The following is a 19,663-nucleotide window of genomic DNA, read 5'->3' as shown; positions in this document are numbered from 1 at the left end:
TGGTTTCAGTAATGGATCAGTATGCCGAGGCATCAGGTTCCAAGGTCAATCAGGACAAATGTGAAGTTCTTTGGATGGGCAGGGAGGGTGAGAGCTTCTCACTCCCGGACGCCTTCCCAGTGCCTCAGCCGAACATCAAAGTGTTGGGCATCAATTTTGGCCCTGCTGATTACAGCAAGCAAAATTGGGAATCCAAGCTGTCGGATGCCGAGGTCAAAGTGAGATGCTGGAAGGGGTGGCGGCTCTCCTTGAGGGAAAGGGTTGACTTGATCAAGACTTTCCTGCTCCCAGTCTTTTTATACGTCAGCTTCGTTTGCCTCTTGCCAGAATCGCTCTATGCGAGGATCTATAGCTGTTTCTTCCAGATGTTATGGGGGAATCGGCTGAACCTCGTCAAGAGGGACGTGACTTACTCATCCAGGCGGGAGGGTGGCCTAGGTATGGTCAACCCGGTGGTCTTTTTCTCTCTGATGTTCTTGAAACATAACTTTGGTAACATGCTGGCAGAGAGTCCGCCTGCATGGGTAGGACTGTTCCGGATCTGGTTTGGACCCTTTCTGCACAGTTGGGAGAGTGGTGGGCCAGTGAGAAGCCTGCGGGTCAAGCATGGTAAGCTCCCGGCTTATGCGGCCCCGTGCCTGAAGTTACTCCGGCGGTGGCATGTGACTGCGGAGGAGGTCCGGTCCCTCCCTAGGAGGCTCCTGGGTGAGAGGATTGTGGCATCTGCTTTCCATGCGCCGCTGGCCTTGAGAGATTGCCCGGGCCATGTTTTGAGGGAGGGTTTGCGGTTGATAAATCTGGAGCGGATCCCCCTGAAGTTGCGGGACCAGGCCTGGCTCGCCTTCCACGGCAGGCTCTACGTGAGGGGTAACCTGAAGTACCGTCCTCCGGATGACCGTGGTTGTCCGAGGTCGGAGTGTGGGGGTGAAGTGGAGACTATGGACCACTTCTTGCTTCAGTGCCCCTTTAACGTAGAGGTGTATAAACAGGTGGGAGGGTCTCTGGGTGTTCCTTTCCTCCATCGCATGTCGTATGCGGAGTGGGTGTACGGAGCATTCGAGTGTCGCATGGGTTTTGATTTGGACACCTTGTTTTTAGTCAGCTTAGTTGTCCGTTACTACATTTGGATGGCACGGTGTCAGGTCTCCATTCGGCAGAAGGTCCTCCCTGTTCAGGTGGTGGTGAGTGACATTCTTGGTGAGGTTGGGAAAATTCGGGGTCTTGAGAAAGACAGGCTGCGGCGTAGGGCTTGGATGGAGGCGTGGAGGAACATCAAGCCTGTTGCTGCGGTCTGTTGATCTCGGGTGATGGGAACTGTCCCTGTTTTCTGCCTCTTGCACTCCCTAGCTTTTGCGTTTCGGTCTTTTTGGTAGCCTTTTGTATGGTAGGTTGTAGGTGTTAGACGTGGAAGATCTGCGGGTTCCTTAGCCCTCCCCCATAGTGTATAAAATGGTTAGGTGTTTTTTGTGTATAGTTTGGGCCATATAGGCCGTAAGCGGCAGGTTTAGTATGGAAATTGTTTATGGTTTACGTTTATGTCTGAGCCATAAAGGCTCCTAATTATATGGTCTTGGCCATAGAGGCCTTGTACTGTACATATTGTATATAAGTTCCGTTTTTTCCTTTCAGGTTATGGACTTTTATGTTCTTTGTTTATTATTTCTCCCACAGGGGTTGTTGGGACTTTTTCAGTTTCTTTGTTTAGTTTTGTATTTATTTATTCTATTTATTATACTTTGTACTTTTATATATAAGTTGAGGATGGATATGTATGACATTAATACATAAATAAAAAATCTCCATCCTGCCTTGTATCAATGGTTCAGGCTGGTAGTGGTGGTGTCATGGTGTGGTGGATCGATTGTATCAATGGTTCAGGCTGGTGGTGGTGGTGTAATGGTGTGGGGAATTGTAACGTACCTGGTTGGGCAGCCTGACATGGAGAGAGGGTGTCCTCTTACTACTCCCGCTTGGGACCCCTGATAGGGTAGACAGAAGGTATCGAGCTAGGAGGGGCACCAGTGCCTGATGGGTCTGCGGTGACAGCTGGCAGGTTATGACCCGGAAGACCAGGATGCAGGTCGGTTGCGGATGCAGGTGAGCAGGTGCAGCAGCAGGCTGGTATGGACAAGCGTGGCAATCGGGCAGATCAGGTACAGAGGAGCAGGCAAGCGGATAGTCAAGGGATGAGCCGGGTCGGTGCAGATGGAGTTCAATCGCAGTCAGGTCAAATCAGGTAGATAACAGGAGTCAGGATACAACCACAGAACTTGGCAGACCAGAAGGCACCATTCTAAGTGCAGCAGGGGATTAAATAGCCTGCCTTTGCATGCCAGCGCACGAACGCATGCGCACTCTCGTGCACTGGCACGGCTGATGGGCACCCGGTGAAACTTCTTTACCCTGACAGTAATATTTTCTCGGCACTAACAAGGTGGACCTAATAAAGTGGACGGTGAGTGTATAAGTTGATCAAAGGTCCATTTAAACTCCTATAATGAACATAACACACTTGCAAAATTTTTAAACAGTGAGAAAAAAAGATTAAAATAAAAATAATAGAATTAATATTGATGGAATTAATACTGATACTGTGAAAAATATTAAAACACACGTTATTGTAAAGTGTGACATGCTCAAAAATATTCTTGTGGTATTATATTGTATTGTATTACATTAACACTGTATATATATTGGCTCAATCAACACAGCTAAAGGAAGTAATTGGACTTGGTACTAGTTTTTAGTCTGTCGTGGAGAAGCCTTTATTTGTGCTTTAACAGTCCTATTCATAGAATGCTTACTCAATCCTATAGCTCCTGTGGTCCTCTCTATGGGCTTCTCCAGGCTGGGATGTTCCACTCTACAGATGTACTCTGCCCCCTGGTCTCTGCTGAGTGATGGGGTGAATGTTAACAATGATTGATAGGTCTTATCTTTCTTATTGGTATGGATTTGGAAGGCATCATTAGGCGGTGTTATTATAATGGGATGTACGTCTGTCCCAGGTTCCTTCCTATACCAGCTCACAGTTATAGGATCTATGTATCCAGAGATTTTACAAGTCAGAGAGGCCTCTTTATCTTCTTCCAGGTTGGGAATATTGATATTTTGGACATGTAGACGGGGTGGATCTGAAAACAAAAGTTATTTAGAAGATGTGTCAGTCACAAAGTATTTTACAGTATACAGTATGTCCTTTGCAGACAATGCATTGCTACTGCTGTATAAACGGATTGTAGCCATGGTGTGCGATTTACATATTTTTGTGAGAATGTTTAGTGGACCGGATACATGTATTGCAATGCTAGCAGTGAGAGTGTAAAAAAATAATTACCACGCATAGGGTTAAAAACAAGAAGGCGTCAAGTGAAACAAGTCATGTGAAAAATTAAATCCATCCCATGAAACTCAAGGAAATTGGGAGATCAACCTCTCTAAGATCTGCTGTCAGGGATAGCTACTTCATATACTATCTAATGTGATTGTACCCGCATTTTTTTCTGATTCTTCCATCTGGATTACCTTACTAAGATTTGTTCGATCTGCTCTTTTATAGGTTATAAATTTGGCATGCTTTCACCAAACCATTTTTTCCTTGAGGGCTGCAGGAGGACGAACTCTAGTGCCTAACTGTCATTAGAACCAGGATACTCCATTCTACATTCACTATAGTTTTAGTCTATATGTGCATTACACTCCAGGACTTGTCTTATGCTAATTTCTACCCCATGGAAAGTGTTCACTATCAGGGATGCGGGTGTGACCAGAAGTGTGTGGACTGACACAGGGAAACGCAAGCTTCAGATATGGTATAAATAAGACAATTTATTAAGACTAACAATACAAATATAAACGCAGTGCACCAAACCCCAAGCTAACACAAATACGTACAACAAGGTGAAACAAACCCAAACCTAAACTGATAAAGATACACAGGTACATACACATATAGAGCACAACGTAATCAGGCAGGCCGGGTCGATAACTATCAGGCAGGTAGGTACAGGAGGAGCAGGCAGAGAGATTGGTCAGGGTCACAAGCCAGGGATCAAACAGGAGAAGTCAGCAGAGGTCAGGATCAGGCAGGGTCGGCAACAAGTCAGGCAGGAACAGGACCAGGAACGCAGGTTACAAGTTACAGGGGCCCATGGAAAAACACACACCAAGGCACAGACTGCAGGTCTGGCCATCCCTTAAATACACCACCTGCAATCAGTCTCAGGTGATGGCTAATTGCCGAAGTGAACCTCTGGTTGTTGAGAGCACCCGCTGGCCAGCCCTGGTACTGCAGCCCACAAGGCAGGTGAGACCCACCACTATTGGCAAGTCCATTCCTGACAGTACCCCCCCCTCAAGGAAGCTCCAAACAGTCCTAGCTGGGCAAAATGTTCCACCGCCCGGGTCCGGTGACTGGTGGGATATCAAAGACTGGCACATCGGGCTGGGCACCGGACGGAGGCAATTCGAGCTGGGCACCGGACGGAGGCACTTCGAGCTGGGCACCGGACGGAGGCACTTCGAGCTGAGCACCGGACGGAGGCACTTCGAGCTGAGCATCGGACGGAGGCACTTCGAGCTGGGCACCGGACGGAGGCACTTCGAGCTGGGCACCGGACGGAGGCACTTCGAGCTGGGCACCGGACAGAGGCACTTCGGGCTGGGCACCGGACGGAGGCACTTCTGGGCTGGACACCGGACAGAGGCACATCAGGCTGGATGCCGGACAGAGGCACATCAGGCTGGACGCCGGATCACCAGGCAGAGCAGCGGGCACCGGGCCACCAGGCGGAGCAGTGGGCACCGGGCCCCCAGGTGGAGCAGCGGGCACCGGGCCCCCAGGTGGAGCGGCGGGCACCGGGCCCCCAGGTGGAGCGGCGGGCACCGGGCCCCCCGGCGGAGCGGCGGGCACCGGGCCACCAGGCGGAGCAGCAGGCACCGGGCCACCAGGCGGAGCAGCAGGCACCGGGCCACCAGGCAGAGCAGCAGGCATTGGGCCACCAGGCAGGGCGGCAGGCACCGGGCCCGCAGGTGGAGCGGCAGGCACCGGGCCCCCAGGTGGAGCGGCGGGCACCGGGCCCCCAGATGGAGTGGCGGGCACCGGGCCATCTGGCTCGACAGCGGGTATCGGGTCACCAGGTACAACAGCGGGCACCGGGTCATCAGGCATTGGATCATCTGGCAAGACCGCGGGCTCTGAGTCATCTGGCAAGACCGCAGGCTTCGAGTCACCAGGCACAACAGCGGGCTCCGAGTCAACTGGCGGAACAGGGGGCATCGAGTCGTCTGGCAAGACTGCGGGCACCGAGTCGTCTGGCAAGACCACGGGCACCGAGTCGTCTGGCAAGACCGCGGGCTCTGAGCTGTCTGGCAAGACCGCGGGCTCCGAGTCAACTGGCGGAACAGCGGGCATCGAGTTAACTGGCAAGACTGCGGGCACTGAGTCGTCTGGCAAGACTGCGGGCACCGAGTCGTCTGGCAGGACTGCGGGCACCGAGTCATCTGGCAAGACTGCGGGCACCGAGTCGTCTGGCAAGACTGCGGGCACCGAGTCGTCTGGCAAGACTGCGGGCTCCGAGTCAACTGGCAAGACAGCGGGCACCGTGTCGTCTGGCGGAACAGCGGGCATCGAGTCGTCTGGCAAGACTGCGGGCACCGAGTTGCCTGGCAAGACTGCGGGCACCGAGTCGTCTGGCAAGACTGCGGGCACCGAGTCGTCTGGCAAGACTGCGGGCACCGAGTCGTCTGGCAAGACTGCGGGCTCCGAGTCAACTGGCAAGACAGCGGGCACCGAGACGTCTGGCGGAACAGCGGGCATCGAGTCGTCTGGCAAGACTGCGGGCACCGAGTCGTCTGGCAAGACTGCGGGCTCCGAGTCGTCTGGCAAGACTGCAGGCTCCGAGTCAACTGACAAGACAACGGGCACCGAGTCGTCTGGCAAGACTGCGGGCACCGGGTCATCAGGCTGGATCAGTTCATCAGGCTGGGTAGAGACATCATGCTGGGTAAGGACATCAGGCTGGGTAGAGACATCAGGCTGAATTGTGGGCGCCGAGGCACCAGGCTGCACCACGGAAGGCGGGTTCTCAGATGGCAGGCTGACCGGTTTGGATACTGGCAGGATGGTATTGGTTGGAAAGAATTTTCGCCTATCCTGGTTTTAGTTACCGGAGCACTGTAAGTAAGCGCAGGTTTGTAAACGGATGGAGCAGATGAAGACAGAGAAGAGCTGGAGGATGGAACAGAGGAAGGAGCAGTTGCTACAGAGGACTTCTTTACAGGGTTAAAGAAAGGATAGGTGCAGCGAGTGGGAGCAGAGGATTGATATGTGGTAGTTAGCAGAGTATACTGGGCAGTCACTGGGGGTGCTGTCGGGGATGCAGGAAGAGTGCCTTGAGCGGAGGAATGACGTTGTAAGCTGACTGAGGCTGGGTGCAACAAGTCTGACCATGTCTGCAGTATGGGTTGAACAAAGCTCAGCTTACACAAAGCCTGTCTGGTCAAAGACTGCACTGCGTTTATACAATCCCTTAATACCTGTGGTGAACATGCAGCTTAATGCTCCAAGAAGCAATCCACATCATCCTCTAATAACCATACCAGGGACTCTACCTGGTCTGCACTAAATGGTGGCAAAAAGTCATTCCTGCTTTCAGGGGTACCAGATGAAGCCAACTCTACACAAACCTGAATCAAAGGTTGCACCTCAGAGAACTCTGTGCCCTGATCTACTAGAACATGAGCGATCTGTATACATTCTAGCAGTTGATCCCGGGTATACTCCCTCAGAGTCTGATAAGCATATTCTCTGTCATCAAAAACCAGCAGCGACAGATACACAACCTCATCAAGATCCATCCTTCCCAGCAACAAGCCAAGATGGCTTCCCTGTGCAGCCACTTCTGGTCAGGATGGCCTTGGTGTAATGTCAGGGATGCGGGTGTGACCAGAAGCGTGTGGACTGACACAGGGAAACGCAGGCTTCAGATATGGTATAAATAAGACAATTTATTAAGACTAACAATACAAACATAAACGCAGTGCACCAAACCCCCAGCTAACACAAATACATACAACAAGGTGAAACAAACCCAAACCTAAACTGATAAAGATACACAGGTACATACACATATAGAGCACAACGTAATCAGGCAGGCCGGGTCGATAACTATCGGGCAGGTAGGTACAGGAGGAGCAGGCAGAGAGATTGGTCAGGGTCACAAGCCAGGGATCAAACAGGAGAAATCAGCAGAGGTCAGGATCAGGCAGGGTCAGCAACAAGTCAGCCAGAAACAGGAAGAGGAACAAGAATGCAGGTTACAAGATACAGGGGCCCATGGAAAAACACACACCAAGGCACAGACTGCAGGTCTGGCCATCCCTTAAATACACCACCTGCAATCAGCCCCAGGTGATGGCTAATTGCCGAAGTGAACCTCTGGTTGTTGAGAGCACCCCCTGGCCAGCCCTGGTACTGCAGCCCACAAGGCAGGTGAGACCCACCACTATTGGCAAGTCCATTCCTGACAGTTCACCTTTTCAGCATACTGTATTTAAACAGATCTTCATTCGAACAGTGAGGAAAGAAAAAACAGAGGGCGCACAGGCCTAGTGCATTACCATAAAAAATGTTTAATAAGAAATAAAGTAGGTGTTGTACTCACAAACGACAATATAGTCAAGGCACATCATAAAGAACAGCTGGGTCAACACCGCGCTGAGTAACAGTCCGCAATAGGGAGTATAGACATCCAAAAGGCTGACACGTTTCGAGGACTTGCCTCTTCCTCAGAGCCAACTGACCAAATGTCTGCTCCCTCTTTTATATGCTCATTACTAGTTAAACCAAAGGTCACATGGGCCATCCTGGACACTCCCCTGTGCAGGTGGAGGAGTCACAGGGGCAATTGACATAGTGTAAGTAAACATGAAAGGTCTATAAAAATATATATATAAATATATATATGTATAAATAAAACCATTGAAACTAGTGACAATCATAAAATCATATGAACCATAAGAAGTGTGCACAGTGAAAAATAAATAAGTGGAAAGTTACACATATATATAAAATAAAAATCCTTCCCTGCTGATGCACTGCACTGCTCGCCTTTAAATAAATGGATGGATGAGCAACGCTATGAAGCTGCCTAGTGCTCTTCTTGCCATAGACAACCATGGGACATGGATTTAATATAGAGAGTAGATCTGAAACCCAGCAGAGACACTTATTAATTCATAGAGATGCAGCCTACAGGGTGTGTGCTTATCATTCTTGTATAGTCATATGATGAAACGTAGGCATGTGTGGCAATGTAGTGCACCATGGATGGATATGCATATGCGATACTATATACAAGAACAAAGGAGATAAATCACTAGTAAAACATAAATGTTGATATAAAACGTTACAAAAACCTTCTTAATATGGTTCACAAAGTTTAAATAAAATAAAATTAAATAAGTATTGTTACAATATAGTATAATATCTGGTAAAATTGGTATAGTGTATGGTATATGTGTGCATGCATAAACATGGAAGCATAAGAAATAGAAATATATAGGAAATTAAAGAAAAAAAAAATATAAAAATGAAAAATTAATAATTATATAAAAAATGTATAAAAGATGCATATGTGTGTTATATATAAGAATTATATAAAAATGTCAAAGGTGTTATGGAACAAGCACTTGCAGGATGAGAAAGCAGTGCTCGAAGAGAGCTCACTGGACCACGTGCGTGCGCACATGTGTGTGTAACACGTCCACATGAGCAACTTCTTTTTAGTAAAAACACATGTATATACATACATACATAAACCCACACACACATATGGAAACTGAATGAAAAAATGGGTGACCAATGAATGATCCATAGACACAAGCACAGAGAAATAGAAACCAGTACGTCCCTGCTGACAAGAGAGAGATCTGTATTGTGTACACGCAGATCTCTCTTCTGTTGCTGGCTAGGACCCTGTGACTGACATCTCTGGGAGCCAATTGCAATGAGGGTAGGGCAGCACGCGCGCCCTCTACCCAGAAATGCGAAATCACATATATTTACATGATTTTGCACAGAGCGGCCACCCTGTAGCAGTACATCTGCTATAGGACAGTCTAAAAGCGGTTAATTGTAATGTGTTGAAAGTCTTATTATGGAAAAGTGTACCTATTCTTATAGGACCCGTTCTTTTCTCGATTGGATGCTCCAGGCTGGGATGTTCCACTCTACAGATGAATTCTGCCCCCTGGTCTCTGCTGAGTAACGGGGTGAATGTCAGGGATGACATATAGGAGAAGGTCTTATATTTCTGCTCCCTCTTCTTATTCTCAGAGACTTTGTGGGCTTTTTTAGGTAGCTCTGTTACAATGAGTTGTAAATCTGTTCCGGGTTCCTTCTTAAACCAGCTCACTTGCAGATGATCTGGGAAATATCCGGAGATATCACAGGTCAGACAGGACTCTTTACCTTCTTCCAGGTTGGGAATTATGATCTCTCCTACTTGTGGACACCAGGGCAGATCTGCAACATAAAGTGATTTACAAGACGCACAAGTCAGTTCATATCTCACAATGGGGTGATTCTCTAAAAAGCAACAAGTTGAGCATTTAATGCAAAAAAAATAAACTTCAGTCCTGTAGGAACCTTTGTTTTGAATGTTACTGTAAAACAAGCAGTACAACATTACAAAATACTAATAATTTTGAAGCTAATCCCTCCCCCCAGGCTCTGCAAGGGTTAAATGCTTATTTCATCCAGGGGGAACATAATAAGCAACTATACTTACCTTATTCCTCACTCCTGCAGGCTTCCTTCATGCTGCATGGCCAGTCCTGCAAAGCAGCTTCTATTCGCCAATACCATCAGTCATCTGAAGCCACCACAATTTGGAGCCTAGGTAAATGGAGAAGAGTACCAACTACCAGTGGAGTGAGGAATGATGTAATGTTAGTGTCTTTTTCTATTCCCTCTATAGAAATGAGCGTTTAACCCTTCCAACCCTGGCTGAGTCACACCGCAAAGGTCATTGTTTTCCCCAGAGTTTAGCTTTATGCAAGTTCAGGTTTGAAATGAATAATAAAAAGCAATATGGCACTCAATATTTTTTTATTGTGGTTACTACAGCCATTTGAAAGATTTCTCCCTCACTTTCTTTGTGAACACTTAGATACAAAATGAGTAAAATCTCTACAAATTGGCCACTAACAGCAGTAAACCATTTTTGTAAAGTAGAATGGGGAAAAATGAGAAGCTCTGTCAGGTTTTTATTGACGGCTCATCTTGTTTGGTCACCAGGACAAGAAATAAGGAGAAATTTCTTCAAGAAAGGAAAAAATGATGACAAGAGACCAAAAAGGGTGGAAAGAAATCAATTACAGTTTCGCAGCATCTCACGGCTGACAGAGCAGGCCCGGCACTGATAATACTGACCTGTGGAGTGCCCCTCCTTGTAGGCCCACCACTGATAATACTGTCCTGTGGAGCGCCCCTCCTTGTAGGCCCAGCACTAATAATACTGTCCTGTGAAGCGCCCCTCCTTGTAGGCCCACCACTGATAATACTGTCCTGTGGAGCGCCCCTCCTTGTAGGCCCAGCACTGATAATAGATAATACTGTCCTATGGATGGAAGGGGTGACATGTGCAGATGCATTTTCACTCCTCATTGGCTGGTGGGCGGAGCTCCAGAAGGGTTCCGGGGGAGTTAAGTGTGACAAGGCTCCTAATGCTGCCTCAGCACAGCAGCGTTAATTTCCCTGTCTCTCATACCTTTTTACATTTGAGGAACCCCTTGTCACAACCCGCGGTCGCCGCCACCAACAGGGCGACAATCGCACAGCCGCGACTAACAGTAATACGTCACGCCCACGGCGTCAGACCCCAGACCTTCTCACCAAACTCGTGACCGAAGGGCCGGCCGATCCAAAACCGCGGTGTGACGCACGTAACAAGGCCCCACCCAGCTGCACCCTACACAGCGATTGCCCAGCTAATGGACTGCAGCCTGAATGCGCTTGTTACTGGGTCGGGTTAGTTATGCAACTAACCCTCTACCTGCCACCACCACTTTTGTCGGAGACTGGGAAACTCCCGTTACCAAATATACACTATAATGATTGAAATATTGATCTATATAGCACGGCCCGCGGACCTGCTATACAGAGAAATGACAACCCGTAGCGTCTCTTTAAAGGCAGGGATTCGTGAATTGCAAGTAAGCGCTTAGAAACAGTTTAACACTTTCAGAAAGAAAGATTTATTACCAAAAGCGTCACACAGATGCAAATAAATATTTACGAAGAGATGTCACAAAAATATATATATATGTATATAAAGACACAGCAAACATAGAATAGCGAGGGAATTACAGGGTAAGTTACTTGCTGTTGGATTTTTAGACACATATAATACTGCTTCTAGTGTCTTGAGGCGATTATGAATGAAAGAGCCATTGTAATAAAAAATGAAGTGTGATTTTATTCTATCACACAATGGTGTCAAATAAACAATGTAAAGCGTATTATGAACAGTTCCATGTAGATGAAACTACTGTAAAACTGACAAGCGAAAGTTCAAAGAAAAAGTCACCATTATCTGTCATGGCTGTTCTGTCTTTGCCATGTGCTCCATGCTCCATGCTGTCCTTCCAATGACTTTGTAAAGAAGGAGAAGCCGGATGTGACTAAATTGTAGCTGGAAGTGATCTCAGTATGCACCTGTTGCAGCTTCTCAGACGTGTGTTTGCAAGAGTCATGTTGCTTGTGTGTATCAGAGAGAGTGTGTGTGAGCGTGAGTGAGTGTCCCTTGTCCGTTCCGATGGTCTTTTATGAGGCAAATGTACGTCATAGTTAGTGATCATAATACCTTCTATGGAAAGTATTACTGCTTAGCAAAGCTATTTCATAAAAGGGAAAGATGCTATACATATGATGTTTGATGGACAGGAACATATGTATGCTGATGTACCAATGATGTAACCCTTAGCTATATATTTAAAAGATAGTATAGCTTAAGAACATATCAATGTATAATCACTAAACTATATACAGTTGTGTCCAAAATTATTCAACCCCCAATGCTGTAAAGGGGTTTAGGGACTATAGTGTACATTTGGAATTGTATTCAGAATCAAATCCTACAAGGACGTTGTAACTACCCAAATGCAACTAAAATGACATCAATTGTTTATGTAATACAGTAGTAAATGGTTCTTATGTGGTTTCTTCATTGCCACAATTATTCAACCCCTTAAAGACTACCACTCTGAAGAACAGAGGTTCATACAGGTGCTTTCCATCAGGTATTGAAAACACCTGTGGATGTCACCGAGCAGCAATCAAGCATAATAAGCACCAATTAGGCAGCTTTAAAATGACTGTGATACTCAGCTCCTTCTAGACATTTACTGGTGTGGTTACAAACATGGTGAAGGCAAGAGAATGGTCCAGGAAGACAAGAGAAGAGGTGATTTCTCTTCACAGGAAGGGCAATGGCTATAAGAAGATTGCAAAGATGTTAAACATACCAAGAGACACCTTAGGAAGCATCATTCGCAAATTCAAGGCAAAGGGCACTGTTGAAACGCTACCTGGTCGTGGCAGAAAGAAGATGCTGACTTCGACTGCTGTGCGCTACCTGAAGCGTAGAGTGGAGAGAAGTCCCCGTGTGACTGCTGAGGAACTGAGAAAAGATTTGTCAGATGTGGGTACAGAAGTTTCAGCCCAGACAATAAGACGCACACTGCGTAATGAAGGCCTCCGTGCCAGAACTCCCAGGCGTACCCCCTTGCTGTCTCCAAAGAATAAGAAGAGTCGACTGCAGTATGCCAAAAGCCATGTGGACAAACCACAAAAGTTGTGGGATAGTGTTCTGTGGACTGATGAAACAAAATTAGAACTGTTTGGGCCCATGGATCAACACTATGTTTGGAGGAGGAAGAACAAGGCCTATGATGAAAAGAACACCTTGCCTACTGTGAAGCATGGTGGAGGGTCAATCATGCTTTGGGGCTGTTTTGCTTCTGCAGGTACAGGGAAGCTTCAGCGTGTGCAAGGTACCATGAATTCTCTTCAGTACCAGGAGATATTGGATGGAAACGTGATGCAGTCCGTCACACACCTGAGGCTTGGGAGACGTTGGACCTTTCAACAGGACAATGATCCCAAGCATACCTCCAAGTCCACTAGAGCATGGTTGCAGAGGAAAGGCTGGAACATTTTGGAGTGGCCATCGCAGTCACCAGACTTAAATCCGATTGAGAACCTCTGGTGGGACTTAAAGAAAGCAGTTGCAGTGCGCAAGCCTAAGAATGTGACTGAACTGGAGGCCTTTGCCCATGAAGAATGGGCGAAGATACCCGTAGATCGCTGCAAGACACTTGTGTCAAGCTATGCTTCACGTTTAAAAGCTGTTATAACTGTAAAAGGATGCTGTACTAAGTACTAAGATTGAATGTCACTTGGGGGTTGAATAAAACTGATAATGCTGTGAGCACAGAAAAGACATTTGTGGTTATTTCATTATAACTGTTATGTTATATTTGTCTGACCTACAAGTGCCTCTTTAATGTAAATGTAAGCAAGATGACTGAATGATCAAAAGCAATGTCAAACTGGCCAAAACACTCAATTTCAGTGGGGGTTGAATAATTTTGGACACAACTGTATGTATCAGTGTTAGAGACGTATACTAAATATACACAGAAAATACGTAATGTAATAGTAAGTCGCTTCTAATAACCTTGACATAACTACCAAATACTTTTAACCAACTATCTCTAAATATAGTCTACTCAACTTTCAACTGGTATATACTATTTCAGCTTAACTTGTATATCTTTTGGTCTCAGCTATAATTGAAGAATAGTAAATACTACCATTTGTCAAAGACCACTTACACATATTAATATTAATTATGACTAATCATAAAAACCAAATATTTTGCAAGCTTGCCATTAATATAAGTGCCGAATCATAATTTAGATTTAACACTTGCCTTGCCTGGTTTTAGCAAATTCAAGATGCAGAGCAGAAAGGTTCTTTGATCTCCTCTGTTACGATGTTACCTCGGATATCTCTGTGTGTGTTTCAGACTAACTCACTTAACTCTCTTAAAGGTCCCTCTCAAAGGGGAGGGGGGGGGCTCTGACTTGGGAGTGGTCATTGGGAAACTCTACACTAAATTACCAGCTTCATATCCCGTGATATGAACCATACAGTTGACCTGAAGAATGTTCAGTTCTGGGTCAGGTTGATAAGGTGTGGGGCTTACATAGCTTTGGTTGACCAAAGTGACACCTCCGCAGACGGGCTGGCTCCACTTCTCATGGTTGTTCCACATCATCTGCCAGGAGATAAAGTCTGCCTCACAGGAATGCAAGGGGGGGGGATGTGAGGAATGATTCGAGGAAGACCTCAAATACAGCAAGGAACAGGGGAACTCCGCTTCCAGCTCTGATGAGCTAGTTTGTTACAAAAGCAAAGGTTGAAGGAGAACTCCGCTTCCAGCTCTGAGGAGCTAGTTTGCTACACCTCCCTCTTTAGTGGTTGCCAAGGAGTGAGCTACAAGTTCTCTCCTGACGCAACCGACTTCTGCTGGCTTCTTATGCTGTATGGTGAAATCTTATTGCTGGAGAGTTAGGCTCCTCCGGAGTAGTTTGCCATTCTCCCCAGCCACACGATTTAGCCAGCTCAGGGGATTGTGATCAGTGATCACAGTGAAGTGCCGCCCATACAGGTACATTTGTAGTTTCTGGAGCGCCCACACGATCGCCAGGCACTCTTTCTTGATCGTGGCGTATGCTACCTCCCTCGGGAGCAGCTTCCGGCTCAGGTAGAGGATGGGATGTTCTTCTCCTGAACCATCAACCTGGCTCAGGACGGCACCCAATCCATATGCAGAGGCATCTGTCTGCACTAGGAAACGACGGGTGAAGTCTGGAGCCTGTAGCACAGGAGCGCTGGCCAGCGCCTCCTTCAAGGCCTGGAAGGCCTTCTCACACTCGGGTGTCCACGACACCGCCTTGGGCAGTTTCTTCTTGGTCAGGTCAGTCAAGGGTTTCGCCAGGCTACTATAGTTACCTACAAACTTCCGATAGTAGCCAGCTGTCCCCAGGAATGACATGACCTGCTTCTTGGTTTGTGGGGTAGGCCAGGCCAGGATGGCCTCCACCTTCCCTGTTTCAGGCCTCAGGGTGCCTCCTCCTACCTGGTGTCCCAAATACTGGACATCTGTCATGCCTATCTGACACTTGCTGGGTTTGACTGTCAGATTGGCGGCTGTCAGTCTGTCAGGAATGGACTTGCCAGTAGTGGTGGGTCTCACCTGCCTTGTGGGCTGCAGTACCAGGGCTGGCCAGTGGGTGCTCCCAGCAATCAGAGACTCAACCCTGCAGCCAGCCAAACACCTGAAACTGCTTATGCAGGTGTATTTAAGTGATGGCCAGACCTGCAGTCTGGGCCTTGGTGTGTGTGTTTTTCCTGGGCCCTGTATCTTGTTCCTGCATCCCTGTTCCTGTCCCTGTCCCTGTCCCTGTCTGACTGATTCGTTGCTGACCCTGCCTGATCCGGACCTCTGCTGACTTCTCCTGTTTCATCCCAGGCTTGTGACCCCGACCATTCTCTGCCTGACCCCCTGTACCTACCTGCCCGATTGTTATTGACCCGGCCTGCCTGACGACGCTTGCATTGTATGTACTGTTATCTGTGGGTGGTTTGGTTTGGTTCGTTTGCACTGTGTTATGTTTTAGTATTGCACTGCGTTTATGTTTGTATTGTTAGTCTTTAATAAATTGCCTTATTTATAACATATCTGAAGTCTGCGTTTCCCTGCGTCAGTCACACACCTCTGGTCATACCCTGGAGCCCTGACATTACACCAAGGCCAATCCTGACCAGAAGTGGCTGCACAGGGAAGCCATCTTGGCTTGTTGCTGGGAAGGATGGATCTTGATGAAGTTGTGTATTTATCTCTGCTAGTGTTTGATGACAGAGAGTATGCTTATCAAACTCTGAAGGAGTATCCCAGGGATGAACTGCTAGAGTGTATACGGATCGCTCATTGCCTAGTAGATCAGGGCACAGAGTTCTCTGAGGTGCAGCCATTGATTCAGGTTTGTGCTGAGTTGGTTTCATCTGGTACCCCCGAATGCAGGGATGAATTTTTGCCGCCATGTAGTGCCGACCAGGTAGAGTCCCTGGTATGGTTATTAGAGGATGATGTGGATTACTTTCTGGAGCGTTACTCTGCATGTTCACCACAGGTACTAAGAGATTGTATAAACGCAGTGCAGTCATTGACCAGACAGGCTTTGTGTAAACTGAGCTTTGTTCAACCCATACTGCAGACATGGTCAGACTTGTTGCACCCAGCCTCAGTCAGCTTACAACATCATTCCTCCACTCAAGGCATTCTTCCTGCATCCCCGACAGCACCCCCAGTGACTGCCCAGTATACTCTAACTACCACATACCAGTCCTCTGCTCCCACTCGCTGCACCTATCCTTTCTTTAACCCTGTAAAGAAGTCCTCTGTAGCAACTGCTCCCTCCTCTGTTCCATCTTCCAGCTCTTCTCTGTCAGCAGCTGCTCCATTCGTTTGCAGACCTGCGTTTACTTGCAGTGCCCCAGTAGTTAAAACCAGAAAAAAGCGGAAATTCTTTCCAACCAGTACCATCCTGCCAGTATCCAAACCGGTGAGCCTGCCGTCTGAGAACCTGCCTTCCGTGGTTCAGCCTGGTGCCTCGGCACCCGCACTTCAGCCTGATGCCTGTACCCAGCCTGATGCCTGTACCCAGCCTGATGCCTGTACCCAGCCTGATGTCTGTACCCAGCCTGATGAACTGATCCAGCCTGATGATCCTATCACGCCTGATGACCCAGTGCCCGCTGTCGAGCCAGACGATCCGGTACCTGATGACCCGGTGCCCACTGTCATGCCTGGTGACCCGATGCCCGCTGTCGAGCCAGACGATCCAATGCCTGATGACCCAGTGCCCGCGGTCATACCTGGTGACCCGATGCCCGCTGTCAAGCCAGTTGATCCAATGTCTGACCCAGTGCCCGCGGTCATGCCAGTTGACTCGGAGCCCACTGTCGTGCCTGGTGACTCGGTGCCCACTGCCTTGCCAGATGACGTGGTGCCCGCTGGCGAGCCAAATGACCTGATGCCTGGTGACCCAGTGCCCGCTGTCATACCTGGTGACCCGATGCCCGCTGTCGGGCCAGACGATCCAATGTCTGACCCAGTGCCCGCTGTCATACCTGGTGACCCGATGCCCGCTGTCGAGCCAGACGATCCAATGCCTGATGACCCAGTGCCCGCTATCATGCCTGGTGACCCGATGCCCGCTGTCAAGCCAGACGATCCAGCGCCAGATGACCCGGTGTCCGCTGTCGATCCAGACGATCCGGTACCTGATGACCCAGTGCCTGCTGTCATGCCTGGTGACCCGATGCCCGCTGTCGAGCCAGACTATCCAACTCCAGATGACCCGGTGCCCGCTGTCGATCCAGACGATCCGGTACCTGAGGACCCGATGCCCGCTGTCGAGCCAGACGATCCAATGCCTGATGACCCAGTGCCCGCTGTCATGCCTGGTGACCTGATGCCCGCTGTTGAGCCAGACGATCCAGCGCCAGATGACCCGGTGCCTGCTGTCGAGCCAGACGATCCAGTACCTGATGACCCGGTGCCCGCTGTCGTGCCAATTGACTCAGAGCCCACTGTCATGCCTGGTGACTCGGTGCCCACTGCCTTGCCAGATGACGCGGTGCCCGCTGGCGAGCCAAATGACCTGATGCCTGGTGACCCAGTGCCCGCTGTCATACCTGGTGACCCGATGCCCGCTATCGAGCCAGACAATCCAATGCCTGATGACCCAGTGCCCGCGGTCATGCCTGGTGATCCGATGCCCGCTGTCGAGCCAGACGATCCAGCGCCAGATGACCCGGTGCCTGCTGTCGAGCCAGACGATCCGGTACCTGATGACCCGGTGCCCGCTGTCGTGCCAATTGACTCAGAGCCCACTGTCGTGCCTGGTGACTTGGTGCCCACTGCCTTGCCAGATGACGCGGTGCCCGCTGTCGAGCCTAATGACCTGATGCCTGGTGACCCGATGCCCGCTGTCCAGCCAGACGATCCAATGTCTGACCCAGTGCCAGCGGTCATGCCAGTTGACTCGGAGCCCACTGTCGTGCCTGGTGACTCGGTGCCTGTCGCTCTGCCTGGGGGCCCGAGACCTGTCGCTCCGCCTGGGGGTCCTGCGCCCGCCTCGCCTGAGGGCCCGAGACCTGTCGCTCCGCCTGGGGGTCCTGCGCCCGCCGCTCTGCCTGGGGGCCCGAGACCTGTCGCTCCGCCTTGGGGTCCTGCGCCCGCCGCTCCGCCTGGGGGCCCGAGACCTGTCGCTCCGCCTGGGGGTCCGGCGCCCGCCGCTCCGCCTGGGGGCCCGAGACCTGTCGCTCCGCCTGGGGGTCCGGCGCCCGCTGCTCCGCCTGGGGGCCCGATGCCTGTCGCCCCGCCTGGGGGCCCAATGCCTGTCGCCCCACCTGGGGGCCCGATGCCTGTCGCTCCGCCTGGGGGTCCGGCGCCCGCCGCTCCACCTGGGGGCCCGAGACCTGTCGCTCCGCCTGGGGGTCTGGCGCTCGCCACTCCGCCTGGGGGCCCGAGACCTGTCGCTCCGCCTGGGGGTCCTGCGCCCACCGCTCCGCCTGGGGGCCCGAGACCTGTCGCTCCGCCTGGGGGTCCGGCGCCCGCCGCTCCGCCTGGGAGCCCGATGCCTGTCGCCCCGCCTGGGGGCCCGACGCCTGTCGCCCCGCCTGGGGGCCCAGCGCCTGTCGCCCCGCCTGGTGGCCCGATGCCTGTCGCCCCGCCTGGTGGCCCGATGCCTGTCGCCCCGCCTGGTGGCCCGATGCCTGTCGCCCCGCCTGGTTGCCCGATGCCTGTCGCTCCGCCTGGTGGCCCGGTGCCTGCTGCTCCGCCTGGTGGCCCGGTGCCTGCTGCTCCGCCTGGTGGCCCGGTGCCTGCTGCTCCACCTGGTGGCCCGGTGCCTGCTGCTCCGCCTGGTGGCCTGCTGCCTGCTGGCGAGCCAAATGACCTGATGCCTGGTGACCCAGTGCCCGCTGTCATACCTGGTGACCCGATGCCCGCTGTCGAGCCAGACAATCCAATGCCTGATGACCCAGTGCCCGCGGTCATGCCTGGTGATCCGATGCCCGCTGTCGAGCCAGACGATCCAGCGCCAGATGACCCGGTGCCTGCTGTCGAGCCAGATGATCCGGTACCTGATGACCTGGTGCCCGCTGTCGTGCCAATTGACTCAGAGCCCACTGTCGTGCCTGGTGACTTGGTGCCCACTGCCTTGCCAGATGACGCGGTGCCCGCTGTCGAGCCAAATGACCTGATGCCTGGTGACCCGATGCCCGCTGTCCAGCCAGACGATCCAATGTCTGACCCAGTGCCAGCGGTCATGCCAGTTGACTCGGAGCCCACTGTCGTGCCTGGTGACTCGGTGCCTGTCGCTGCCGCTGCCCGGAGTCCTGCCCGATGTGCCTCTGCCCGGAGTCCTGCCCGATGTGCCTCTGCCCGGAGTCCAGCCCGATGTGCCTCTGCCCGGAGTCCAGCCCGATGTGCCTCTGCCCGGAGTCCAACCCGATGTGCCTCTG

The 19,663-nt window shown here is 50.5% G+C and overlaps 1 protein-coding gene across 1 annotated transcript in view; it reads right to left on the bottom strand.

Moving 5' to 3' along the window:
• Positions 1-2,425: 2,425 nt before the first annotated feature.
• Positions 2,426-19,663, bottom strand: part of LOC149431232 (uncharacterized) — a 78,146-nt gene continuing 60,908 nt past the window's right edge. The window contains exons 8-9 of the mRNA XM_089665772.1: positions 9,173-9,526; positions 2,426-3,134 (exon numbers count right to left, since the gene is read on the bottom strand). Of these exons, the coding sequence (XP_089521898.1) occupies positions 2,737-3,134; positions 9,173-9,526 (752 nt within the window). The 3' untranslated portion in view covers positions 2,426-2,736. The remainder of the gene's footprint in view (positions 3,135-9,172; positions 9,527-19,663) is intronic.

This window comes from Staurois parvus, unplaced genomic scaffold (genome assembly GCF_062004578.1).
Source record: "Staurois parvus isolate SC_StPar_1 unplaced genomic scaffold, SC_StPar_1.0 ptg002335l, whole genome shotgun sequence".
NCBI classification, from domain to species: domain Eukaryota; kingdom Metazoa; phylum Chordata; class Amphibia; order Anura; family Ranidae; genus Staurois; species Staurois parvus.
Note: the sequence above shows the minus strand (reverse complement) of the source record. Positions and strands in the feature narration are given on the sequence as shown.